This window comes from Salmo trutta, chromosome 18 (assembly GCF_901001165.1).
Source record: "Salmo trutta chromosome 18, fSalTru1.1, whole genome shotgun sequence".
Lineage (NCBI taxonomy): Eukaryota > Metazoa > Chordata > Actinopteri > Salmoniformes > Salmonidae > Salmo > Salmo trutta.
The window spans coordinates 4,901,762-4,929,519 of record NC_042974.1 but is presented as its reverse complement, the minus strand read 5'-3'; the positions used below and the strand labels follow the sequence as shown (position 1 = coordinate 4,929,519).

Below are 27,758 nucleotides of genomic sequence, written 5' to 3'. Positions count from 1 at the left end.
CACCCAGTCCCATCCACCCAGCCCCATCCACCAGGCTCTAGCCACCCAGTCCCATCCACCCAGCCCCATCCACCCAGCCCCATCCACCAGGCCCTAGCCACCCAGTCCCATCCACCCAGCCCCATCCACCCAGTCCCATCCACCCAGCCCCATCCACCAGGCCCTAGCCACCCAGTCCCATCCACCCAGCCCCATCCACCCAGCCCCATCCACCCAGCCCCATCCACCAGGCTCTAGCCACCCAGCCCCATCCACCAGGCCCTAGCCACCCAGCCCCATCCACCCAGCCCCATCCACCCAGCCCCATCCACCCAGCCCCATCCACCCAGCCCCATCCACCCAGCCCGAGCCACCCAGCCCCATCCACCCAGCCCGAGCCACCCTGTCCCATCCACCCTGTCCCAGCCACCCTGTCCCATCCACCCAGCCCCATCCACCAGGCTCTAGCCACCCAGCCCCATCCACCCAGCCCCATCCACCAGGCTCTAGCCACCCAGCCCCATCCACCCAGCCCCATCCACCAGGCTCTAGCCACCCAGCCCCATCCACCAGGCTCTAGCCACCCAGCCCCATCCACCCAGCCCCATCCACCCAGCCCGAGCCACCTAGCCCCATCCACCCAGCCCGAACCACCCAGCCCGAACCACCCTGTCCCATCCACCCTGTCCCATCCACCTAGCTCCATCCACCCTGTCCCATCCACCCTGTCCCATCCACCAGGCTCTAGCCACCTAGCCCCATCCACCCTGTCCCATCCACCCTGTCCCATCCACCAGGCTCTAGCCACCTAGCTCCATCCACCCCGTCCCATCCACCCTGTCCCATCCACCAGGCTCTAGCCACCTAGCTCCATCCACCCCGTCCCATCCACCCTGTCCCATCCACCAGGCTCTAGCCACCCAGCCCCATCCACCCAACCCGAACCACCCAGCCCGAGCCACCCAGCCCCATCCACCCAGCTATTCACCAGAGATAGCAGAGGTCTGTACAACTACAGCCATCAGGGATAGCTCTGCATAGTCCTAGTTCCAGCCATCCAGCGCCAGCCACCCAGGCCCAGCCACCCAGCCCCATACACCTAGCCCCAGTCACCTAACCCCAGCCACCCAGCCCCATCTACCCAGCCCCAGTCACGCAGCCCCAGTCACCCGGCCCCAGCCACCTAGCCCCAGTCACCAAGCCTCATATACCTAGCCCCAGTCACCCAGCCTCATATACCTAGCCCCAGTCACCCAGCCACATATACCTAGCCCCAGCCACCCAGCCTCATATACCTAGCCCCAGCCACCCAGCCTCATATACCTGGCCCCAGCCACCCAGCCTCAAATACCTAGCCCCAGTCACCCAGCCTCATATACCTAGCCCCAGTCACCCAGCCTCATATACCTAGCCCCAGTCACCCAGCCTCATATACCTAGCCCCAGTCACCCAGCCCCAGCCACCCAGCCTCATATACCTAGCCCCAGCCACCCAGCCACATATACCTAGCCCCAGCCACCCAGCCTCAAATACCTAGCCCCAGTCACCCAGCCTCATATACCTAGCCCCAGCCACCCAGCCTCATATACCTAGCCCCAGCCACCCAGCCTCATATACCTAGCCCCAGCCACCCAGTCTCATATACCTAGCCCCAGTCACCCAGCCTCATATAGCTACCCCAGCCACCCAGCCTCATATACCTAGCCCCAGCCACCCAGCCTCATATACCTAGCCCCAGCCACCCAGGCTCATATACCTAGCCCCAGTCACCCAGCCACATATACCTAGCCCCAGTCACCCAGCCTCATATACCTAGCCCCAGCCACCCAGGCTCATATACCTAGCCCCAGTCACCCAGCCTCATATACCTAGCCCCAGCCACCCAGCCTCATATAGCTAGCCCCAGCCACCTAGCCTCATATACCTAGCCCCAGCCACCCAGCCTCATATACCTAGCCCCAGCCACCCAGCCTCATATAGCTGCCCCAGCCACCCAGCCTCATATACCTAGCCCCAGCCACCCAGCCTCATATACCTAGCCCCAGCCACCCAGCCTCATATAGCTACCCCAGCCACCCAGCCTCATATACCTAGCCCCAGTCACCCAGCCTCATATAGCTACCCCAGCCACCCAGTCTCATATACCTAGCCCCAGCCACCCAGCCTCATATACCTAGCCCCAGCCACCCAGACTCATATACCTAGCCCCAGTCACCCAGCCCCAGCCAACTAGCCCCATCAGCTGGGATGAGTAATGCCACTGCCACCCATGACCTAAAGCATTTAATGAGAGTAATAGCAGCTACACACACCAAAGACAGAGTGACAGCATAGATTACATGGTAAATCTTTGGGATAATGAAGGACCCATGGCTACGGGTTGTTATAAATTCACTCCCCTGGAAGAACCGTCGCAATTACCCCTGTCACTGCCACTGACTGTGTACTACTGTTGTGGTTGTCTCTGTCCCAAATGGCATTCTATTCTCTACGTAGTGCACTATTTCTGACCACAGCCCTATGGGTGCCATTTGGGAGGCAAACTTGGTAAGAAAAGGAGATGGCGATGAATCTCTCTTTAACATCATCAATGATTAATAAAGAGAAAATAGGAATTGGATTATTAGCCCTGGGAGATTCTGATTTCTGACATGGTGCACAGAAATCGACACATTTGTAACAGTTCTTTCTATCTCACACTTCCCTTTTCCGTCCGTTTACTATGTTGGCTTCACTAGAGAGAGAGAGAGAGAGAGAGAGAGAGAGGAAGCACATGACCAGGCTTTTATTGAGAAAGAGAGGGGGAATAGGTAGAGAGAGGTATAGAAAGATAGAGTTAATAGGTAGAGAAAGAGATGGTGAATTGGTAGAGGTAGAGAGGGTGAATAGGTAGAGAAAGAGAGGGTGAATAAGTAGAGAGAGGTAGAGAAAGAGAGGGTGAATAAGTAGAGAAAGAGATGGTGAATAAGTAGAGGTAGAGAAAGATGGTGAATAGGTAGAGAAAGAGATGGTGAATAGGTAGAGGTAGAGAGGGTGAATAGGTAGAGGTAGAGAGGGTGAATAGGTAGAGGTAGAGAGGGTGAATAGGTAGAGGTAGAGAGGGTGAATAGGTAGAGGTAGAGAAAGAGAGGGTGAATTGGTAGAGAAAGAGAGGGTGAATTGGTAGAGAAAGAGAGGGTGAATAGGTAGAGAAAGAGGGTGATTAGGTAGAGAAAGAGAGGGTGAATTGGTAGAGCGGTAGAGAAATAAAGGGTGATTAGGTAGAGAAAGAGAGGGTGAATAGGTAGAGAGAGGTAGAGAAAGAGATGGTGAATAGTTAGAGAAAGAGAGGGTGAATAGGTAGAGGTAGAGAAATGTACTATCAAATCCATCCATAGTACATTGTAAGTTATACCTAATTGACATATTTCTCTCCTTTTAGTGGTAGATGGGTTCTACTGCCTGTGCAACCCTGGCTATGCTGGTGTGAGATGTGATCAAGACATAGATGACTGTGCCAGCAACATGTGCAGCAACAACTCAACCTGCAGAGACCTCCACTTGGTGAGTTTGATTTGGGGTAAAAGGCTAGGAAGGATACAACGTTATCACGACATGCCTCGTTCATGTCCATATCAAACAATATCAATATGGTATTGAATTATCAATATCGTTGCCCACCACTAATAGAAATCAACAATTCAAAAGGGTGAAACAACACTTATTTCCAATGTGGTCCTTGAAGTGGATTAAGTCATATATTACATGCTCAGGCAAATATGAGGTGACAAAGCAGATTTGTTTTAATAAGGGGTAGATAATGGAGAGTAGGGGGTCCAGCACACAGCCCTGGGGAACACCCTGTATAACTGGAATGGACTCTTAGTTGTGGCCAGTGAGGTAGTTTCCAAGTTTCTATGTATGCTTATTTCATATTATGGTATGTCTTTGGTTTTGTAACACTTGGGAACAATCCACATCTATTACTGTGTGTGTCAGCCATCACATCTTCATTTACATAGTCTAACATTATGCAACATCCTGTTTCTCTGTGTGTCAGCATCACATCTTCATTTACATAGTCTAACATTATGCTACATCCTGTTTCTCTGTGTGTCAGCCATCACATCTTCATTTACATAGTCTAACATTATGCTACATCCTGTTTCTCTGTGTGTCAGCATCACATCTTCATTTACATAGTCTAACATTATGCTACATCCTGTTTCTCTGTGTGTCAGCATCACATCTTCATTTACATAGTCTAACATTTTGCAACATCCTGTTTCTCTGTGTGTCAGCCATCACATCTTCATTTACATAGTCTAACATTATGCTACATCCTGTTTCTCTGTGTGTCAGCCATCACATCTTCATTTACATAGTCTAACATTATGCTACATCCTGTTTCTCTGTGTGTCAGCCATCACATCTTCATTTACATAGTCTAACATTATGCTACATCCTGTTTCTCTGTGTGTCAGCCATCACATCTTCATTTACATAGTCTAACATTATGCTACATCCTGTTTCTCTGTGTGTCAGCCATCACATCTTCATTTACATAGTCTAACATTATGCTACATCCTGTTTCTCTGTGTGTCAGCCATCACATCTTCATTTACATAGTCTAACATTATGCTACATCCTGTTTCTCTGTGTGTCAGCATCACATCTTCATTTACATAGTCTAACATTATGCTACATCCTGTTTCTCTGTGTGTCAGCCATCACATCTTCATTTACATAGTCTAACATTATGATACATCCTGTTTCTCTGTGTGTCAGCATCACATCTTCATTTACATAGTCTAACATTATGCTACATCCTGTTTCTCTGTGTGTCAGCCATCACATCTTCATTTACATAGTCTAACATTATGCTACATCCTGTTTCTCTGTGTGTCAGCCATCACATCTTCATTTACATAGTCTAACATTATGCTACATCCTGTTTCTCTGTGTGTCAGCATCACATCTTCATTTACATAGTCTAACATTATGCTACATCTACATGTTTCTCTTTTCCTCTCCTCTCAGCCATTTCTCTTCTCCATCTCTACCGTAAGCCCTGTCGTTTGCCCTTTCCCTCTCTCCCTTGTTCATCTGATATTTATCTTCACACACTTTCTTTTCACATTTTATTCTCTCTCTGTTCTCTCTCTCTCTGTTCTCTCTGTTCTCTCTCTCTCTAGCCTTTCTCCTCCTGTTTGTTCTCCTTTCTCTCTGTTCTCTTTTCTCTCTCTCTCTCTTGCTCTGTTCTCTCTGTTCTCTCTCCTCTAGTCTTTCTCCTCCTGTTTGTTCTCTGTTCTCTCTTTGTTCTCTCTGTTCTCTCTCTCTCCTTTAGCCTTTCTCCTCCTGTTTGTTCTCCTTTTTCTCTGTTCTCGCTCTCTAGCCTTTCTCCTCCTGTTTGTTCTCCTTTTTCTCTGTTCTCGCTCTCTAGCCTTTCTCCTCCTGTTTGTTCTCCATTCTCTCTGTTCTCTCTCTCTCTCTGTTCTATCTCTGTTCTCTCTCTCTCTGTTCTCTCTCTCTCTCTGTTCTCTCTCTCTCCTGGCTCCCCTCCTCATTCGCTCCCCTCTGTCTTTGCTCCCATCTTCCTTCTCTCCCCTCATGCTTTTCAAGCTACATGAGGGACAACACACACACACACACACACACACACACACACACACACACACACACACACACACACACACACACACACACACACACACAGACCCCCCCCCACACACACACACCACACACACACAAACCCACACAAACACACACACACAAACACACACACACACACCCCACACAAACACACACACACTTACAGCCCTCCCTCCTCTCTCTAAATGAATATACAAGGTGTTAGGATTCATACACTCCAGACTCCAGACTCAGAACTGTAGGGTAGAAAATAGGATACCATTTATTTATGTTGAATAATGCAAAACTCTGTTCTAGCTGGTTAAAATGGAGACGGGGACAGGGAGGAATCCATTTATTTCACCAGTGGTGGAGCAGAACGGCTTTAAATGAAAGATTTCCACTTAGTAGTGGAGTTTGCGAACGTTTTATAAATCCTCTCATAAGAATGTGAAGTATTTATGTTTAGTGTAATCACTATGGTCTATGTGCAGAGTGAGATGATTTGTCTGATGTGCTAAGCATTTCAATTTCCACTGCCAAGGATTTCTGCCATTTGTACTCTACTGTTATCCCTGTAGCATGTATCTCTTTGAATCCCGTTGTTCATTCTTGGAATGTATCCATTACAAGTGGATATGTCCCGTACAACACATACTCCATGTTGCTTAGCTTCTATGAGAATATTAAGACACATCATGTCTTGATTAGATGTAAAAAAGTATGCCATCAAAGATGCATGAACTGTGCAGCATGTTTAACAACACTACATGATGATCAAACAGTAGACCAGGCACTTGACTGTTTAATAACACTCCATGGTGATCAAACAGTAGACCAGGCACTTGACTGTTTAACAACACTCCATGATGATCAAACAGTAGACCAGGCACTTGACTGTTTAACAACACTCCATGATGATCAAACAGTAGACCAGGCACTTGACTGTTTAATAACACTCCGTGATGATCAAACAGTAGACCAGGCACTTGACTGTTTAACAACACTCCATGATGATCAAACAGTAGACCAGGCACTTGACTGTTTAATAACACTCCATGATGATCAAACAGTAGACCAGGCACTTGACTGTTTAACAACACTCCATGATGATCAAACAGTAGACCAGGCACTTGACTGTTTAATAACACTCCATGGTGATCAAACAGTAGACCAGGCACTTGACTGTTTAATAACACTCCATGATGATCAAACAGTAGACCAGGCACTTGACTGTTTAACAACACTCCATGATGATCAAACAGTAGACCAGGCACTTGACTGTTTAATAACACTCCATGGTGATCAAACAGTAGACCAGGCACTTGACTGTTTAACAACACTCCATGATGATCAAACAGTAGACCAGGCACTTGACTGTTTAATAACACTCCGTGATGATCAAACAGTAGACCAGGCACTTGACTGTTTAACAACACTCCATGATGATCAAACAGTAGACCAGGCACTTGACTGTTTAATAACACTCCATGATGATCAAACAGTAGACCAGGCACTTGACTGCATGGTTGAAGAGGTTATTGTCATCCTGTATGAAGAAGATTGCTGACTGATTAACTGTGTGTTCCAAATGACATCATTGTCCCTATATAGTGTACTACTTTTGACCAGGGCCCATAGGACACCCTATTCCCTACATAGTGCCCTACTTTTGACCAGGGCCCATGGGGCACCCTGTTCCCTATATAGTACCCTACATTTGACCAGGGCCCATGGGGCACCCTATTCCCTATGTAGTGCCCTATTCCCTATGTAGTGCCCTGGTCAGAAGCTGTTGCTCTGGATAGGAGTGTCTGCTAAATGACTAAAATGTAAATGTAAATTTGGGAAGCGACCACTGTGTTAGTTATTACCTGTTTGATGTGATGCAAATCATCTTCTTCTGTTTTGTCACTGTGTTGGCGTTTATGGAAATGAACATTGTTAATGATACACCTGTGTAAGAAGCAGCGAGGCCCCCATGGGGCCCCTTCTGTAGATGTTGTTTGGTAACATTGTTTGTTGCTGTTGCAGTAATGATCTAATATTTTATTACATTAGCATGGCTGACACACACACACACACATTTTCATGCGTAAGCACGTACACACACACGCGAGCAGACACACACACACACACACACACAACTGAATACTGTACATTTTGTGTTAATTAATTTTGAAAGAATTGATGTTGTTGGATGTATTAGAGTTTGGATGGATTTAGAGGCAGAGGCCATTACTGTTGAAGGAATCATTTAGGATCCATTACTGTTGAAGGAATCATTTAGGATATGTTACTGATGAAGGAATCCTTTAGGATCCATTACCAGTGAAGGAATCCTTTAGGAACCGTTACTGATGAAGGAATCCTTTAGGATCCATTACTGATGAAGGAATCCTTTAGGATCCATTACCAGTGAAGGAATCCTTTAGGAACCATTACTGATGAAGGAATCCTTTAGGATCCATTACTGGTGAAGGAATCCTTTAGGATCCATTACTGGTGAATTAATCCTTTAGGATCCAATACTGGTGAAGGAATCCTTTAGGATCCGTTACTGATGAAAGAATCCTTTAGGATCCATTACTGGTGAAGGAATCCTTTAGGATCCGTTACTGATGAAGGAATCCTTTAGGATCCATTACTGGTGAAGGAATCCTTTAGGATTCATTACTGGTGAAGGAATCCTTTAGGATTCATTACTGGTGAAGGAATCCTTTAGGATCCATTACTGGTGAAGGAATCCTTTAGGATCCGTTACTGGTGAAGGAATCCTTTAGGATCCATTACTGGTGAAGGAATCCTTTAGGATCCATTACTGGTGAAGAAATCCTTTAGGATCCATTACCGGTGAAGGAATCCTTTAGGATCCATTATTGGTGAATTAATCCTTTAGGATCCATTACTGGTGAAGGAATCCTTTAGGATCCATTACTGGTGAATTAATCCTTTAGGATATGTTACTGGTGAAGGAATCCTTTAGGATCCATTACTGGTGAATTAATCCTTTAGGATATGTTACTGGTGAAGGAATCCTTTAGGATCCATTACTGGTGAATTAATCCTTTAGGATCTGTTACTGGTGAAGGAATCATTTGTATTGTTTTTGCTCTGAACTTCATGTCACTGTATCCTTGATCCACCTATCAAAGCTCCTCAGCTATTTCAATTTTAATGCATTTGTATGTTTTTGTATGGACATCGTTTCAAGGTTTTGGTTCATAACCTTGCTGGTAAAACAGCTGAAACACTGACAATACAGCTTGGTTTTGCAATAGTGTACATCTAGAAGACAATACAATATCACAACATGTCAATGTGAAGGACAAGGTGACAGTTCCACTGACTTGAAGTTAATGAAAAATAAGATATTCCCAGTCTTGGTCACAGTGTTATTGTGTTCCTGGTTCAGCAGTCGTGTTTCCTGTCTTTTCCCCATTCTTCCTCTCATTATTCAGATAGAGACAGCCAGGAACTGGAACCCACTTCACACCTTGATAACGTCCTAAATGGCACCCTATTCCCTACATAGTGCACTACGCCCTGGTCAGAAATAGTGCACTATGTAGAGTATAGGGTGTTATTTCTGCCGTAGCCCTTGTTTACCATTGCAGTTGTTCTAGCTCCCTCTATGCATCAGTATCTTATTAGGGATAATTGCATCTCCATGAAGGTGATTTCAAAGGAAAAATTTGATTATTAGATTTGTCCCAAATTATACCCTATACCCAATATAGGGAACTACTTTTGACCAGAGCCCTATGGTAGAGCCATATAAGTAGTGCTTTGTGAAGGGAGTACGGTGCTATTTTGTAGCCTATATTCTCCATAGCCCGAGGTCAGGAATTGGTGTCTCCCGAAGGCATCTCATTTATCATGAGATGACTGTTAGATTTTCTATTTTTCCTCCTATCCTTCTCTAATGAATAGGGCCCTGCAGTGTCCTACCCTCCTCTAATGAATAGGGCCCTGCAGTGTCCTACCCTCCTCTAATGAATAGGGCCCTGCAGTGTCCTACCCTCCTCTAATAAATAGGGCCCTGCAGTGTCCTACCCTCCTCTTATGAATAGGGCCCTGCAATGTCCTACCGTCCTCTAATGAATAGGGCCCTGCAGTGTCCTACCCTCCTCTTATGAATAGGGCCCTGCAATGTCCTACCGTCCTCTAATGAATAGGGCCCTGCAGTGTCCTACCCTCCTCTTATGAATAGGGCCCTGCAGTGTCCTACGCTCCTCTAATGAATAGGGCCCTGCAGTGTCCTACCCTCCTCTAATGAATAGGGCCCTGCAGTGTCCTACCCTCCTCTAATGAATAGGGCCCTGCAGTGTCCTACGCTCCTCTAATGAATAGGGCCCTGCAGGGTCCTACCCTCCTCTTATGAATAGGGCCCTGCAGTGTCCTACCCTCCTCTTATGAATAGGGCCCTGCAGTGTCCTACCCTCCTCTTATGAATAGGGCCCTGCAGTGTCCTACCCTCCTCTTATGAATAGGGCCCTGCAGTGTCCTACCCTCCTCTAATGAATAGGGCCCTGCAGTGTCCTACGCTCCTCTAATGAATAGGGCCCTGCAGTGTCCTACCCTCCTCTTATGAATAGGGCCCTGGGGTGTCCTACGCTCCTCTAATGAATAGGGCCCTGCAGTGTCCTACCCCATCTAATGAAGAGGGCCCTGCAGTGTCCTACCTCCTCTAATAAATAGGGCCCTGCAGTGTCCTACCCCCTCTTATGAATATGGCCCTGCAGTGTTCTACCCCCTCTTATGAATATGGCCCTACAGTGTTCTACCCCATCTAAAGAAAAGGGCCCTGCAGTGTCCAACCTCCTCTTATGAATAGGGGCCCACAGTGTCCAACCTCCTCTAATAAATAGGGCCCTGCAGTGTCCTACCTCCTCTTATGAATAGGGCCCTGCAGTGTCCTACCCTCCTCTTATGAATTGGTGCCTGCAGTGTCCTACCCTCCTCTTATGAATAGGGGCCCACAGTGTCCAACCTCCTCTAATAAATAGGGCCCTGCAGTGTCCTACCTCCTCTTATGAATAGGGCCCTGCAGTGTCCTACCCTCCTCTTATGAATTGGTGCCTGCAGTGTCCTACCCTCCTCTTATGAATTGGTGCCTGCAGTGTCCTACCCTCCTCTTATGAATAGGGGCCCACAGTGTCCAACCTCCTCTAATAAATAGGGCCCTGCAGTGTCCTACCTCCTCTTATGAATAGGGCCCTGCAGTGTCCTACCCTCCTCTTATGAATTGGTGCCTGCAGTGTCCTACCCTCCTCTTATGAATAGGGGCCTGCAGTGTCCTACCTCCTCTTATGAATAGGGGCCTGCAGTGTCCTATCCCCTCTTATGAATAGGGGCCTGCAGTGTCCTACCCCCTCTTTTGAGTAGGGTACCTGCTGTGTCCTACCTCCTCTTATGAATTGGGGCCTGCAGTGTACAAATTATATCAGACAAAGTTGAACAGCTCCCCTCCAGTGTATGAAATGCAAATTAGCAGGTGTTCAAACAGCAGCAAGCACAACACACACACACACACACACACACACGAACACACACCGGACCTTAGACATACACAGGACGTTGGCTGGCATTGAAGAATTCTGTATACCCCTTGACAGTTTGACCCCCTTTGTTTTGTATGCAAAGAGGATTGTGTTAAATTAAACCTGCCTGATCCTGGCCAGGAAACTAATAGACAACAACCCATTCATCTCCTACACCCTGATTAATTATCATAATGAAGATTTTAATGACCAACTGGAGGACAAGTAGTCCACAGACTTTAACGAAGAGAAAACAACTCTAGTTGTCCAGTGACTTTATACAAAGACTATAAGAAGATAAGAACTCAAGCAGTCCAGTGACTTTATACCAAGAGTATAAGAAGATAAGAACTCAAGCAGTCCAGTGACTTTATACCAAGAGTATAAGAAGATAAGAACTCAAGCAGTCCAGTGACTTTATACCAAGAGTATAAGAAGATAAGAACTCAAGCAGTCCAGTGACTTTATACCAAGAGTATAAGAAGATAAGAACTCAAGCAGTCCAGTGACTTTATACAAAGAGTATAAGAAGATAAGAACTCAAGCAGTCCAGTGACTTTATACAAAGAGTATAAGAAGATAAGAACTCAAGCAGTCCAGTGACTTAAAACCTGTTGGGGATAGGGGGCAGTATTTGCACGGCTGGATAAAAAACGTACCCGATTTAATCTGGTTACTACTCCTGCCCAGAAACTAGAATATGCATATAATTATTAGCTTTGGATAGAAAACACCCTAAAGTTTCTAAAACTGTTTGAATGGTGTCTGTGAGTATAACAGAACTCATATGGCAGGCAAAAACCTGAGAAGATTCCAAACAGGAAGTACCCTCTCTGACCATTCATTGGGCTTCTTGGCTCTGTTTATTGAACATTTAGGATCTTTGCTGTAATGTGACACTTCCTACGGCTCCCATAGGCTCTCAGAACCCGGGAAAAAGCTGAATGATGTAATTCCAGCCGCTGGCTGAAAAACTTTCGCGCATTTGGATGGTGGTCGATCAGAGGGCCATCAGACTGAGGCTCGTGCACGAGGGGATCCCATGCTTTTATTTTCTCTCTCTTTGTACTAAAAAACGATTTCCCGGTCTGAATATTATCGCTTTTTCACGAGAACAAATGGCATAAAAATTGATTTTAAACAGCGGTTGACATGCTTCGAAGTACGGTAATGGAATATTTAGAAATGTTTTGTCACGAAATGCGTCGTGCTCGTCACCCTTCTTTACCATTCGGATAGTGTCTTGAATGCACGAACAAAACAGAGGATATTTGAACATAACTATGGATTATTTTGAACCAAACCAACATTTGTTATTGAAGTAGAAGTCCTGGGAGTGCATTCTGATGAAGACAGCAAAGGTAATAACATTTTTCTTATAGTAAATCTGACTTTGGTCAGGGCTAAACTTGGTCGGTGTCTAAATGGCTAGCCCTGTGATGCCGGGCTATCTACTGAGAATATTGCAAAATGTGCTTTCACCGAAAAGCTATTTTAAAATCGGACATAGCGAGTGCATAGAGGAGTTCTGTATCTATAATTCTTAAAATAATTTATGTTTTTTGTGAACGTTTATTGTGAGTAATTTAGTAAATTCACCGGACGTTTTCGGTGTGTATGCTAGTTCTGAACGTCACATGCTAATGTAAAAAGCTGGTTTTTGATATAAATATGAACTTGATTGAACAAAACATGCATGTATTGTATAACATAATGTCCTAGGGTTGTCATCTGATGAAGATCATCAAAGGTTAGTGCTGCATTTAGCTGTCTTCTGGGTTTATGTGACATTATATGCTAGCTTGAAAAATGGGTGTCTGATTATTTCTGGCTGGGTACTCTGCTGACATAATCTAATGTTTTGCTTTCGTTGTAAAGCCTTTTTGAAATCGGACAGTGTGGTTAGATTAACGAGAGTCTTGTCTTTAAAATGGTGTAAAATAGTCATATGTTTGAGAAATTGAAGTAATAGCATTTCTAAGGTATTTGAATAACGCGCCACGGGATTCAACTGGCTGTTGAGTAGGTGGGACGATTTCGTCCCGCCGACCCTAGAGAGGTTAATACAAAGAGTATAAGAAGATAAGAACTCAAGCAGTCCAGTCACTTTAAGTTGATAAAAAAAGACAACTCACGCAGAACACTAACTTGAGCGTAGAGTACGGTGAGTACATAGAGCACGCGGAGTACGGGGAGTACGGGAGTATGTGGTGTACGGGGAGTACGTGGAGTACAGGGAGTACGGGGAGTACGTGGTGTACGTGGTGTACGGGGAGTACGGGGAGTACAGGGAGTACAGTGAGTACGGGGAGTACGTGGTGTATGGAGAGGACAGTGAGTACACATTGGTGCGGCTGGCTTCCGGGTTGGATGTGCATTGTGTCAAGAAGCAGTGCGGCTTGGTTGGGTTGTGTTTCGGAGGACGCATGGCTCTCGACCTTCGCCTCTCCCGAGTCCGTATGGGAGTTGCAGCGATGAGACAGGACTGTAACTACTGCCAATTGGATACCACGAAATTGGGGAGAGAAAAAGGGGTAAAATATATATTTTTTTAAATTATTTTTTTTTAATTTGAAATGGGCCTTCGCTCAGAAGAAATAGCCCTCTTGTTATTTTTAAATTCAAATTCAAATGAAGATTATTGATGAAATGAATTACTCGACTCGTGTAGTTTTTCTCCATCTGTTGCTTGGCGCCACCTGCATAAGAATTGAACTATATTTTCAGCACCAGGCGCTGTTCACCTCCTATTGATTGCCTGCGGTTGCAGCAAAACATTTCAGCATCTAAAAAAAAAACGGTCCACTGCCTGCTTTATTAGTTGACTGTCTCCTGCATCCTCTCTTCTCATTGATTAAGTTAAAATGTAACTTTTGCATTATTTAGGTAGGGACACTTCCTTCTTCAGACATTGCATTTGGGAATTTTTGCATATCAGGTCCAAGATAAAACATAATTTTTTTTTGAATGAACAAAAATATTCATAATTAATTTGAAGGGCTTTGAGGGGCCTAATAATATTGCTGGCGGGCCAGATTTGGCCCACGGGCCGCCATTTGGGGAACCCTGACATAGAGCCATGACTCCATGGAACTCTATTCCACATCAAGTAGCTCATGCAAGCAGTAGAATCAGATTTTAAAAAACAGATAAACATACACTTTTGGAACAGTGTGGGGAGTGTGAAGAGACACACACACACACGATAACATATGCACAATACACACACGTACACATGTATTTTGCCTTGTAGATATGTGGTAGTAGAGTAGTGGCCTGAGGGCATACACTTAATGTGTTGTGAAAAGTGTTATGAAATGCAATATAATGTTTTCCTAATTGTATATAACTGCTTTATTTTAGCTAGACTCCAGGAAGAGTAGCTGCTGCCTTGGCAGTAACTAATGGGGATCCATAATAAATACAAATACAATACAAATATGAATAGAAAGTATTAAAAAAATTTGCCCTATCCCCAAAAATAGTTTACATTAATATAATTATTTTAAGAAACGCACAATGCCCTGTATGTATAATTTGACTCATAATATACACTGTTTGTACAAAACATTCTAATATCGAGTTGCAACCCCTTTTCCCCTCAGTACAGCCTCCAATGCTTCCCACAGTTGTGTCAAGTTGGCTGGATGTCCTTTGGGTGGTGGACCATTCTTTATACACAGGGCAAACTGTTGAGCGTGAAAAACCCAGCAGCGTTGCAGTTCTTGACACACTCAAACCGGTGTGCCTAACACCTACTACCATACTCCACTCAAAGGCACTTGCATATTTTATCTTGCCCATTCACCCTCTGAATAGTATACATACACAATCCATGTTTCAATTATCTCAAAGCTTAAAAATCCTTCTGTAACCTGTCTGCTCCTCTTCATCTACACTGATTGAAGTGGATTTAACAGGTGACATCAATAAGGGGTCATAGCTTTCACCTGGATTCACCTGGTCAGTCTATGTCATGGAAAGAGCAGGTGTTCCTAATGTTTTATACACTCAGTGTATACAGAAGTAACAGATGCTAACAAAGTTATACCTTGAAAAGCAGGCCCTGAATATTTTAAAAGAGGTGGGTGGTGTTTGGAATATCCAGTAGTGGAAATTCCAAGTCAACCATGACTATTCCACAGATTAAAGCTACAATCTGCGATAAACGCAACATGCAGCAATTTCAAAGATTTCACTGAGTTACAGTTCATTTAAGGATATCAGTAAATTGCAATAAATTCATTAGGCCATAATTTATGGATTTCCCATGACTGGGAATACAGGTATGCATCTGTTGGACACATATACCTTAAAAAAAGTAGGGGTGTGGATCAGAAAACAAGTCAGTATCTGGTCTGCCCATCATTTGCCTCATACAGCGTGACACATCTCCTTCACATAGAGTTGATCAGGCTGTTGATTGTGGCCTGTGGAATCTTGTCCCAATCCTCTTCAATGGCTGTGCAAAGTTGCTGGATATTGGTGGGAACTGGAACACTCTGTCGTACACCTCGATCCAGAGCATTGAAAACATGCTCAACAGGTGACATGTCTGGTGAGTATGCAGGCCATGGAAGAAGTGGGACATTTTCAGCCTCCAGGAATTGTGTACAGATCCTTGCGACATGGGGCTGTGTATTATCATGCTGAAACATGAGGCGATGGATGAATGGCACGACAATGGACCTCAGGATCTCGCCACAGTATCTCTGTGCATTCAAATTGAAATTGATAAAGTGCAATTGTGTTAGTTGTCCGTAGCTTATGCCTGCCCATACCATTACCCCACCGCCACCATGGGGCACTCTGTTCACAACATTGACATCAGTCTGCCATCTTCCCGGTACAGTTGAAACCGGTATTCATCCATGAAGAGCACACTTTTCCAGCGTGCCAGTGGCCATCGAAGGTGAGCATTTGTCCACTGAGGTCAGTTATGATGCCGAAGTTCTGTCAGGTCAAGACCCTGGTGAGGACGACGAGCACGTAGATGAGCTTCCTTGAGATGGTTTCTGACCATTTGTGCAGAAATTCTTTGGTTGTGCAAACCCACAGTTTCATCAGCTGTCCGGGTGGCTGGTCTCAGACGATGTGGAGGTCCTGGGCTGGCGTGGTTACTCAGGGTCTGCGGTTATGAGACCGGGTTGGATGTACTGCCAAATTCTCTAAAACGACGTTGGAGGCGGCTTATGGTAGAGAAATGAATATTCAATTATCTGGCAACAGCTCTGGTGGACATTCCTGCAGTCAGTATGCCAATTGCGCGCTCCCTCAAAACTTGAGACATCTGTGGCATTGTGTTGTGTGCCAAAACTGCAAATTTTTGTTTATTGTTCCCAGAAAAAGGTGCACCTGTGCAATGATCATGCTGTTTAATCAGCTTCTTGATATGCCACACCTGTCAGGTGGATTCATTGTCTTGGCAAAGGAGAAATGCTCAGTAAATTTTTTTGAGAAATTAACGTTTTGTGCATATGGAAAATGTCTGGGATCTTTTATTTCAACTCATGAAACGTGGGACCAACACTTTATGTTGCGTTTATATTTTGTTCTGTATGCATTTCCCCAGCCCCATCCCTCAGCTGTTTACCAAAACCCAAAACAAGTGGTGGGGCTAATTATTTTCCTTAAGAACAAATGCTAGATTGTAGCTTCAAACAAATTTCCCAGGAGAGGTCTTTTTGGCTGAGTGGGACATTGTAGTATAACATTCTTAAGTATTCATATGAATATAATTGAACGCTGCATTTGGTAACAACGGTATCATGATATTACTCAACGTGTGGGAGGTTTAACTTGGGTACCATATTGGGAGAAAAAAACTATTGACGTTAAGCTCATTCAGTGAAACATTTGCTGGCAGCGGTGGGATAATATTATGTGTAGCTGTGGCAGGTTTTTAGGTAGAAAACACTACAACTATGTTTTCTTTACATAGTTGGCCTGTTGAACCAGGAAGAGGAGTGGTCGAGGGCAACAGGTGTACTTACTGTATTGGGTAATGCAATCTGTGCCTGGAGGTCCTGAGCATAGATTTTTTTACATTTTAGTAATTTAGCAGACGCTCTTATCCAGAGCGACTTACAGTAGTGAATGCATACATTTCATTCCATGCCTTTTTTTTTTTGTACTGGCCCCCCGTGGGAATCGAACCCACAACCCTGGCGTTGCACACAACATGATGGCTTTCTCTTCTACCTGATAATAATTGCACCCACCTGATGTCCCAGGTCTAAATCAAATCAAATGTATTTATAAAGACCTTTTTACATCAGCAGATGTCACAACGTGCTGTACAGAAACCCAGCCTAAAATCCCAAACAGCAAGCAATGCAGATGTAGAAGCACGGTGGCTGGGAAAAACTCCTTAGAAAGGTAGGAACCTAGGAAGAAACCTAGAGAGGAACCAGGCTCTGAGGGGTGGCCAGTCCTCTTCTGGCTGTGACGGGTGGAGATTATAAGAGTACATGGCCATTAATTCCAGATCGTTCTTCAAGATGTTCAAATGTTCATAGATGACCAGCAGGGTGAAATAATAATCACAGTGGTTGTAGAGGGTGTAACAGGTCAGCACCTCAGGAGTAAAGTAAATGTCAGTTGGCTTTTCATAGTCGAGCATTCAGAGGTTGAAACAGCAGGTGTAGGAGAAAAGGGAGGGAAAGAGAGAGGTGAAAACAGCAGGTCCGGGACAAGGTAGCACATCCGGTGAACAGGTCAGGGTTCCATAGCTGCAGGCAGAGCAGTTGAAACTGGATCAGCAGTACGACCTGGTGGACTGGGGACAGCCAGGAGTCTTCAGACCAGGTAGTTCTGAGGCATGGTCCCAGGGCTCAGGTCCTCCGAGATGGAGGGAGAGAGAGACAGATGAGGGAGAGAGAGATGGGGGGGATAAATGGGAGAATTGGTGGGAGCATACTTAAGTTCACACAGGACACCAGATAAGACAGGAGAATTACACCAGATAAGACAGGAGAATTACACCAGAGTGGACAGATGGACCCTAGACCCCCGGCACATAGACTATTGCACCCAATTTGCCAAAGCACAGCCCCAACACCACTAGAGGGATATCAACAGACCACCAGCTTACTACCCTGAGACAAGGCTGAGTGTCGCCCACGAAGTTCTCCTCCACCGCATGAGCCAGAGAGGGCTGCAAAACCGGACAGAAAGATCACATCAGTGACTCAACCCACTAAAGATCACGTCAACCCGTGACGCTCCCCTCCTAGTGATGTAATAGGGTCAGAGGCAGAGAATCCCAGTGGAGAGAGGGGAGCCGGCCAGGCAGAGGCAGCATGGGCGGTTCGTCGCTCCAGTGCCTTGCCGTTCACCTTCCCACTTCTGGGCCAGACTACACTAAATCAGTGTAGTCTTCAGTAAAGACTTTTAAAGGCAGACCATTCCATTAAAATGGAGCTCTATAGTAGAAAGCCCTGCCTCCAGCTATTTGCTTTGAAATTCTAAGGAGAATAAGGAAGCCTGCGTCTTGTGACCGTAGCGTATGTGTAGGTGTGTACGGCAGGACCAAATCGGAGAGATAGATAGGAGCAAGCCCATGTAATGCTTTGTGGGTTAGCAGTAAAACCTTGAAATCAGCTCCGGCCTTAACAGTAAGCCAGTGAGGCTAGCACTGGAGTAATATGATCACATATGTATCAGTCCCTAATAAGAGGGGAAGAATGAAAATCAGCAGTGGAACTCGAACTGGATCCCTATTATTTTGTGACATCATCACTGTACCATTTCACTTCCTGTATTCCAGACTTACAAGTGCCTCTGTGTCCCCGGATGGGAGGGCGAGTTCTGCCAACAGGAAATAGACGAGTGTTCATCACAGCCGTGCAAAAACAACGCCACCTGTACTGACCTCCTCAACAGCTACCAGTAGGTACCACTGTAAGGTTGTGGCTGATTCAGACCATAGGGCAAAGCTACAGGTAGGTACCACTGTAGGGTTGTGTCTGGGTTAGACATAGGGCCAAGCTACAGGTAGGTACGACAATAAGGTTGTGTCTGATTCAGACCATAGGACAAAGCTACAGGTAGGTACCACGGTAAGGTTGTGTCTGATTCAGACATAGGACAAAGCTACAGGTAGGTACCACGGTAGGGTTGTGTCTGATTCAGACCATTGTGCAAAGCTACTGGTAGGTACCACGTTAAGGTTGTGTCTGGTTCAGAACATAGGACAAAGCTACAGGTAGCTACCACAATAAGGTTGTGTCTGATTCAGACCATAGGACAAAGCTACAGGTAGGTACCACAGTAGGGTTGTGTCTGATTCCGGCCTGGTTACAGATCCCCAAAATGAAAATAACAATTTGAAAATATAATTTCAGAGCTAGTACAGTGTGGGTCCACATTATAGTGTTAATCAGACAGTACAGTGTGGGTCCACATTATAGTGTAATCAGACAGTACAGTGTGGGTCCACCCTATAGTGTTAAACAGACAGTACAGTGTGGGTCCACATTATAGTGTTAATCAGACAGTACAGTGTGGGTCTGCCTTATAGTGTTAAACAGACAGTACAGTGTGGGTCCACCCTATAGTGTTAAACAGACAGTACAGTGTGGGTCCACATTATAGTGTTAATGAGACAGTACAGTGTGGGTCCACCATGTAGTGTTAATCAGACAGTACAGTGTGGGTCCACCATGTAGTGTTAATCAGACAGTACAGTGTGGGTCCACCCTATAGTGTTAAACAGACAGTACAGTGTGGGTCCACCCTATAGTGTTAAACAGACAGTACAGTGTGGGTCCACCCTATAGTGTTAAACAGACAGTACAGTGTGGGTCTGCCCTATAGTATTAATCAGACAGTACAGTGTGGGTCCACATTATAGTGTTAATCAGACAGTACAGTGTGGGTCTGCCCTATAGTGTTAAACAGACAGTACAGTGTGGGTCCACATTATAGTGTTAAACAGACAGTACAGTGTGGGTCCACATTATAGTGTAATCAGACAGTACAGTGTGGGTCCACCCTATAGTGTTAATCAGACAGTACAGTGTGGATCCACCCTATAGTGTTAAACAGACAGTACAGTGTGGGTCCACATTATAGTGTAATCAGACAGTACAGTGTGGGTCTGCCCTATAGTGTTAAACAGACAGTACAGTGTGGGTCCACCCTATAGTGTTAAACAGACAGTACAGTGTGGGTCTGCCTTATAGTGTTAAACAGACAGTACAGTGTTGGTCCACCCTATAGTGTTAATCAGACAGTGCAGTGTGGGTCCACCCTATAGTGTTAAACAGACAGTACAGTGTGGGTCCACCCTATAGTGTTAAACAGACAGTACAGTGTGGGTCCACATTATAGTGTTAAACAGACTGTACAGTGTGGGTCCACCCTATAGTGTTAAACAGACAGTACAGTGTGGGTCCACATTATAGTGTTAAACAGACTGTACAGTGTGGGTCCACCTTATAGTGTTAAACAGACAGTACAGTGTGGGTCCACCCTATAGTGTTAAACAGACAGTACAGTGTGGGTCCACATTATAGTGTTAAACAGACTGTACAGTGTGGGTCCACCCTATAGTGTTAAACAGACAGTACAGTGTGGGTCCACATTATAGTGTTAAACAGACAGTACAGTGTGGGTCCACCCTATAGTGTTAAACAGACAGTACAGTGTGGGTCCACATTATAGTGTTAAACAGACAGTACAGTGTGGGTCCACCTTATAGTGTTAAACTGACAGTACAGTGTGGATCCACCCTATAGTGTTAAACAGACAGTACAGTGTAGGTCCACATTATAGTGTTAAACAGACTGTACAGTGTGGGTCCACCTTATAGTGTTAAACAGACTGTACAGTGTGGGTCCACCCTATAGTGTTAATCAGACAGTACAGTGTGGGTCCACATTATAGTGTTAATCAGACAGTACAGTGTGGGTCCACCCTATAGTGTTAAACAGACAGTACAGTGTGGGTCCACATTATAGTGTTAATCAGACAGTACAGTGTGGGTCCACATTATAGTGTTAATCAGACAGTACAGTGTGGGTCCACCCTATAGTGTTAAACAGACAGTACAGTGTGGGTCCACCCTATAGTGTTAATCAGACAGTACAGTGTGGGTCCACATTATAGTGTTAATGAGACAGTACAGTGTGGGTCCACATTATAGTGTTAATCAGACAGTACAGTGTGGGTCCACCCTATAGTGTTAATCAGACAGTACAGTGTGGGTCCACATTATAGTGTTAATCAGACATAGTCAGTGTCATTGCATCAGTCTACTCAGTCACATAATAAATGCAAGGATGCCTTGCTCAGATAGCCTGGGGTGGTCTAGCTGGTATGTCCCCTGCCTCCAGCTCTTGAATCCAGCCCACTATCCTTTCCTATCTTTCCTCTCACTCGCTCTATCTAAGAAAATATGAAAAATATCAGAGTTTGAGAGAAAAGGAGGAAAATGCTTAGATAGTGATTATATTTTCTACCTAGCTAACAGCATCAGCAATAATGAACTGCAGATGGCAGGTCAAACTAATGAATCAATCAATGGCTCGCAGCATGAAGGGTTTCTGGGGATCTGTGAGTCATCGGGAGGGAAAACGGCTGTATTTACTCTACCTAATGTGTCTTCACACTGGGGGAGAGAGAGAGCGATGGAGGAGGAGGGGGAGGATGGAGAGACTGAGCGAGATAGGGGGAGGAGAGAGAGAGAGAGGAGGAGGGGGAGGAGAGAGAGACAGAGAGGATGAGAGAGAGATAGAGGAGGGGGAAGATGGAGAAAGAGATGGGGGAGGATGGAGAGACAGAGAATATGAGGATGAGGGAGGGAGAGAGAGAGAGAGTGAGGATGGAGGGAGAGGGAGAGAGGAGGAGGGGGAGGAGAGAGCGAGAATGTGAGGATGGAGGAGAGAGGGAGAGAGGAGGAGGTGGGGGAGGAGAGAGAGAGAATGTGAGGATGGAGGGAGAGAGAGAGGAGGGGGAGGAGAGAGAGAACTTAACACAGGCCACCACGTGAGAGAGAGGATGGAGGGAGAGGGAGAGAGGAGGAGGGGGAGGAGAGAATGTGAGGATGGAGGGAGAGGGAGAGGAGGAGGAAGGGGAGGAGAGAGAGAGAATGTGAGGATGGAGGGAGAGAGAGAGGAGGTGGGGGAGGAGAGAGAGAACTTAAGTTAACACAGGACACCACGTGAGAGAGAGGATGGAGGAGAGAGGGAGAGAGGAGGAGGTGGGGGAGGAGAGAGAGAGAATGTGAGGATGGAGGGAGAGAGAGAGGAGGGGGAGGAGAGAGAGAGAGAATGTGAGGATGGAGGGAGAGGGAGAGGAGGGGGAGGAGAGAGAGAGAACTTAACACAGGACACCACGTGAGAGAGAGGATGGAGGGAAATAACATGTTGTTAGTTAAATCATTAACACACATCATTTATTTTGTAGAAACCATCCCCAACCCTTTGTTTTATATGTGATTATCAATATCAACCAGAGCTCCCCTTTCCTATCTGTTCCTCCTTACCACTATGTTGCTAGTTACATCATAAACACATAGGCATATCATTTATTTTTAAAGAAACTATCTCCAACCTTTGTATCGAGAACATCAATACCAACCCTAACTCCTCCTGTCTCCCCAGGTGTCTGTGCCCGCAGGGCTGGGCAGGTGTGGACTGCTCTGAGGATGTGGATGAGTGTGACTCTGGGCCCTGTCTTAACGGAGCTCAGTGTCAGGAGTCACCCCTACCTGGGGAGTTCAGCTGCACCTGCCCCCCCTTCTTCAGTGGGCCCTTATGCAACATGCCCTTTGACCCCTGTGACTCTGCCCACGATCCCTGCCTGCACAATGCCACCTGCCTGACTCGTTCTGATGGAACAGCAGCCTGCAGATGCCGACCCGGTGAGCTACTATTAGTTACTGTGGTGTAGTCCAGTGAGCTACTATTAGTTCCTGTGGTGTAGTCCAGTGAGCTACTATTAGTTCCTGTGGTGTAGTCCAGTGAACTACTATTGGTTCCTGTGGTGTAGTCCAGTGAACTAATATTAGTTCCTGGGGTGTAGTCCAGTGAACTACTATTAGTTCCTGTGGTGTAGTCCAGTGAACTACTATTAGTTTCTGTGGTGTAGTGTAGTGAGCTATTAGTTCCTGGGGTGTAGTCCAGTGAACTACTATTAGTTCCTGTGGTGTAGTCCAGTGAACTACTATTAGTTTCTGTGGTGTAGTCCAGTGAGCTGCTAGTTCATGTGGTGTAGTGTAGTGAGCTATTAGTTCCTGGGGTGTAGTCCAGTGAACTACTATTAGTTTCTGTGGTGTAGTCCAGTGAGCTGCTAGTTCCTGTGGTGTAGTGTAGTGAGCTATTAGTTCCTGGGGTGTAGTCCAGTGAACTACTATTAGTTCCTGTGGTGTAGTCCAGTGAGCTGCTAGTTCCTGTGGTGTAGTGTAGTGAGCTATTAGTTCCTGTGGTGTAGTCCAGTGAGCTGCTAGTTCCTGCGGTGTAGTCCAGTGAGCTGCTAGTTCCTGTGGTGTAGTCCAGTGAGCTACTATTAGTTCCTGTGGTGTAGTCCTTTGAGCTACTATTAGTTCATGTGGTGTAGACCACTGAGCTACTATTAGTTAATGTGGTGTAGACCACTGAGCTACTATTAGTTAATGTGGTGTAGACCAGTGAGCTACTATTAGTTAATGTGGTGTAGACCACTGAGCTACTATTAGTTAATGTGGTGTAGACCACTGAGCTACTATTAGTTAATGTGGTGTAGACCAGTGAGCTACTATTAGTTAATGTGGTGTAGACCAGTGAGCTACTATTAGTTAATGTGGTGTAGACCAGTGAGCTACTATTAGTTAATGTGGTGTAGACCAGTGAGCTACTATTAGTTAATGTCGTGTAGACCACTGAGCTATTCATTTCTGTAGTGTAGACCAGTGAGCTACTATTAGTTAATGTGGTGTAGACCAGTGAGCTACTATTAGTTAATGTGGTGTAGACCAGTGAGCTACTATTAGTTAATGTGGTGTAGACCAGTGAGCTACTATTAGTTAATGTGGTGTAGACCAGTGAGCTACTATTAGTTAATGTGGTGTAGACCACTGAGCTATTCATTTCTGTAGTGTAGACCAGTGAGCTACTATTAGTTAATGTGGTGTAGACCACTGAGCTATTCATTTCTGTAGTGTAGACCAGTGAGCTACTATTAGTTAATGTGGTGTAGACCAGTGAGCTATTCATTTCTGTAGTGTAGACCAGTGAGCTACTATTAGTTAATGTGGTGTAGACCAGTGAGCTATTCATTTCTGTAGTGTAGACCAGTGAGCTACTATTAGTTAATGTGGTGTAGACCAGTGAGCTATTCATTTCTGTAGTGTAGACCAGTGAGCTACTATTAGTTAATGTGGTGTAGACCAGTGAGCTACTATTAGTTAATGTGGTGTAGACCAGTGAGCTATTCATTTCTGTAGTGTAGACCAGTGAGCTACTATTAGTTAATGTGGTGTAGACCAGTGAGCTACTATTAGTTAATGTGGTGTAGACCAGTGAGCTATTCATTTCTGTAGTGTAGACCAGTGAGCTACTATTAGTTAATGTGGTGTAGACCAGTGAGCTATTCATTTCTGTAGTGTAGACCAGTGAGCTACTATTAGTTAATGTGGTGTAGACCAGTGAGCTATTCATTTCTGTAGTGTAGACCAGTGAGCTATTCATTTCTGTAGTGTAGACCAGTGAGCTACTATTAGTTAATGTGGTGTAGACCAGTGAGCTACTATTAGTTAATGTGGTGTAGACCAGTGAGCTACTATTAGTTAATGTGGTGTAGACCACTGAGCTATTCATTTCTGTAGTGTAGACCAGTGAGTTACTATTAGTTAATGTGGTGTAGACCAGTGAGCTACTATTAGTTAATGTGGTGTAGACCAGTGAGCTATTCATTTCTGTAGTGTAGACCAGTGAGCTACTATTAGTTAATGTGGTGTAGACCAGTGAGCTATTCATTTCTGTAGTGTAGACCAGTGAGCTACTATTAGTTAATGTAGTGTAGACCAGTGAGCTATTCATTTCTGTAGTGTAGACCAGCGAGCTACTATTAGTTAATGTGGTGTAGACCAGTGAGCTACTATTAGTTAATGTGGTGTAGACCACTGAGCTACTATTAGTTAATGTAGTGTAGACCAGTGAGCTATTCATTTCTGTAGTGTAGACCAGTGAGCTACTATTAGTTAATGTGGTGTAGACCAGTGAGCTATTCATTTCTGTAGTGTAGACCAGTGAGCTACTATTAGTTAATGTGGTGTAGACCAGTGAGCTACTATTAGTTAATGTGGTGTAGACCAGTGAGCTACTATTAGTTAATGTGGTGTAGACCAGTGAGCTACTATTAGTTAATGTGGTGTAGACCAGTGAGCTATTCATTTCTGTAGTGTAGACCAGTGAGCTACTATTAGTTAATGTGGTGTAGACCAGTGAGCTATTCATTTCTGTAGTGTAGACCACTGAGCTACTATTAGTTAATGTGGTGTAGACCAGTGAGCTACTATTAGTTCATGTGGTGTAGACCAGTGAGCTATTCATTTCTGTAGTGTAGACCACTGAGCTACTATTAGTTAATGTGGTGTAGACCAGTGAGCTACTATTAGTTAATGTGGTGTAGACCACTGAGCTAGTCATTTCTGTAGTGTAGACCAGTGAGCTACTATTAGTTAATGTGGTGTAGACCAGTGAGCTATTCATTTCTGTAGTGTAGACCAGTGAGCTAATAAAGTAGATAACAATACCAGTAGTATATTTGGTGTTGCCCAGTGAGCTAAAACAATGTTGGATAATGACTTTCAGGTAGTGTAGAGCTGCCAAAATGCCCAATTAAAGGTTTTTGAAATGAGAAAAAAATGTAAAAGGGTGAGCTGCACAACACCATATTAGACACAGAGTGCCTTCATGTAGCCTGCTTTCAGGTGGTGTAATGGTTCATAATGCCCAATTAAATGTTTACAAGTACCCAGAAAATATCTGATGGAGCAATCTCCTACACGTGCTGACTCCCTAAGCTATTATAACACTACGGATGGTCAGTACCTTGGTGTGTCCTGCTTTCAGGTTGTGTGGTGATGCCATAATGCCCAATTATATTTTATGAAATAAAACGGTGACTTTTCACAAACACAGCACACACACACTGAGTGTACAAAACATTAGGAACGACTGCTCTTTCCATGACATACAGTAGACTGACCAGGTGAAAGCTATGATCCCTTATTGATGTCAAATCCACTTCAATCCGTGTAGATGAAGAGCAGGAGACAGGTTAAAGAATGATTTTGAAGCCTTGAGAGAATTGGGACATCAAATCAAAATCAAATCAAATGTATTTATATAGCCCTTCTTACATCAGCTGATATCTCAAAGTGCTGTACAGAAACCCAGCCTAAAACCCCAAACAGCAAGCAATGCTGGTGTAGAAGCACGGTGGCTAGGAAAAACTCCCTAGAAAGGCCAAAACCTAGGAAGAAACCTAGAGAGGAACCAGGCTATGAGGGGTGGCCAGTCCTCTTCTGGCTGTGCCGGGTGGAGATTATAACAGCACATGGCCAAGATGTTCAAATGTTCATAAATGACCAGCATGGTCAAATAATAATAATCATAGTAGTTGTCGAGGGTGCAACAAGTCAGTAACACAAGAGTAAGTGTCAGTTGGCTTTTTCATAGCCGATCTTTGAGAGTATCTCTACCGCTCCAGCTGTTTCTAGAGAGTTGAAAACAGCAGGTCTGGGACAGGTAGCACGTCCGGTGAACAGGTCAGGGTTCCATAGCTGCAGGCAGAACAGTTGGAACTGGAGCAGCAGCACGGCCAGGTGAACTGGGGACAGCAAGGAGTCATCAAGCCAGGTAGTCCTGAGGCATGGTCCTAGGGCTCAGGTCCTCCGAGAGAGAGAGAGAAAGAAAGAAAGAGAGAATTAGAGAGAGCATATTTCAATTCACACAGGACACTGGAAAAGACAAGAGAAATACTCCAGATGTGACAGACTGACCCTAGCCCCCCGACACATCAACTACTGCAGTGATTAGTTCATTGACTATAACTGCCTTTGAAGGGAGGGATCTAACATTAAGTAGTCCTATTTTGAGATGTGAGGTATCACAATCTCTTTCAATAATGGCAGGGATGGAGGAGGTCTTTTTACTAGTGAGATTGCTAAAGCGAACACCGCCATCTTTAATTTTGCCCAACCTTGGTCGAGGCACAGACACGGTCTCAATGGGGATAGCTGAGCTGACTACACTGACTGTGCTAGTGGCAGACTCCACTAAGCTGGCAGGCTGGCTAACAGCCTGCTGCCTGGCCTGCACCCTATTTCATTGTGGAGCTGGAGGAGTTAGAGCCCTGTCTATGTTCGTAGATAAGATGAGAGCACCCCTCCAGCTAGGATGGAGTCCGTCACTCCTCAACAGGCCAGGCTTGGTCCTGTTTGTGGGTGAGTCCCAGAAAGAGGGCCAATTATCTACAAATTCTATCTTTTGGGAGGGGCAGAAAACAGTTTTCAACCAGCGATTGAGTTGTGAGACTCTGCTGTAGAGCTCATCACTCCCCCTAACTGGGAGGGGGCCAGAGACAATTAATCGATGCCGACACATCTTTCTAGCTGATTTACACGCTGAAGCTATGTTG

General features: G+C 45.1%; 1 protein-coding gene across 1 annotated transcript in view; it reads left to right on the top strand.

The window, feature by feature from the left end:
- The window catches only part of LOC115153628 (protein eyes shut homolog), a 220,383-nt gene that overhangs the window by 127,800 nt on the left and 64,825 nt on the right, over positions 1-27,758 (top strand). Inside the window, exons 22-24 of the mRNA XM_029699265.1 lie at positions 3,401-3,522; positions 18,901-19,022; positions 22,739-22,998. Coding sequence (XP_029555125.1) covers positions 3,401-3,522; positions 18,901-19,022; positions 22,739-22,998 — 504 coding nt within the window. The remainder of the gene's footprint in view (positions 1-3,400; positions 3,523-18,900; positions 19,023-22,738; positions 22,999-27,758) is intronic.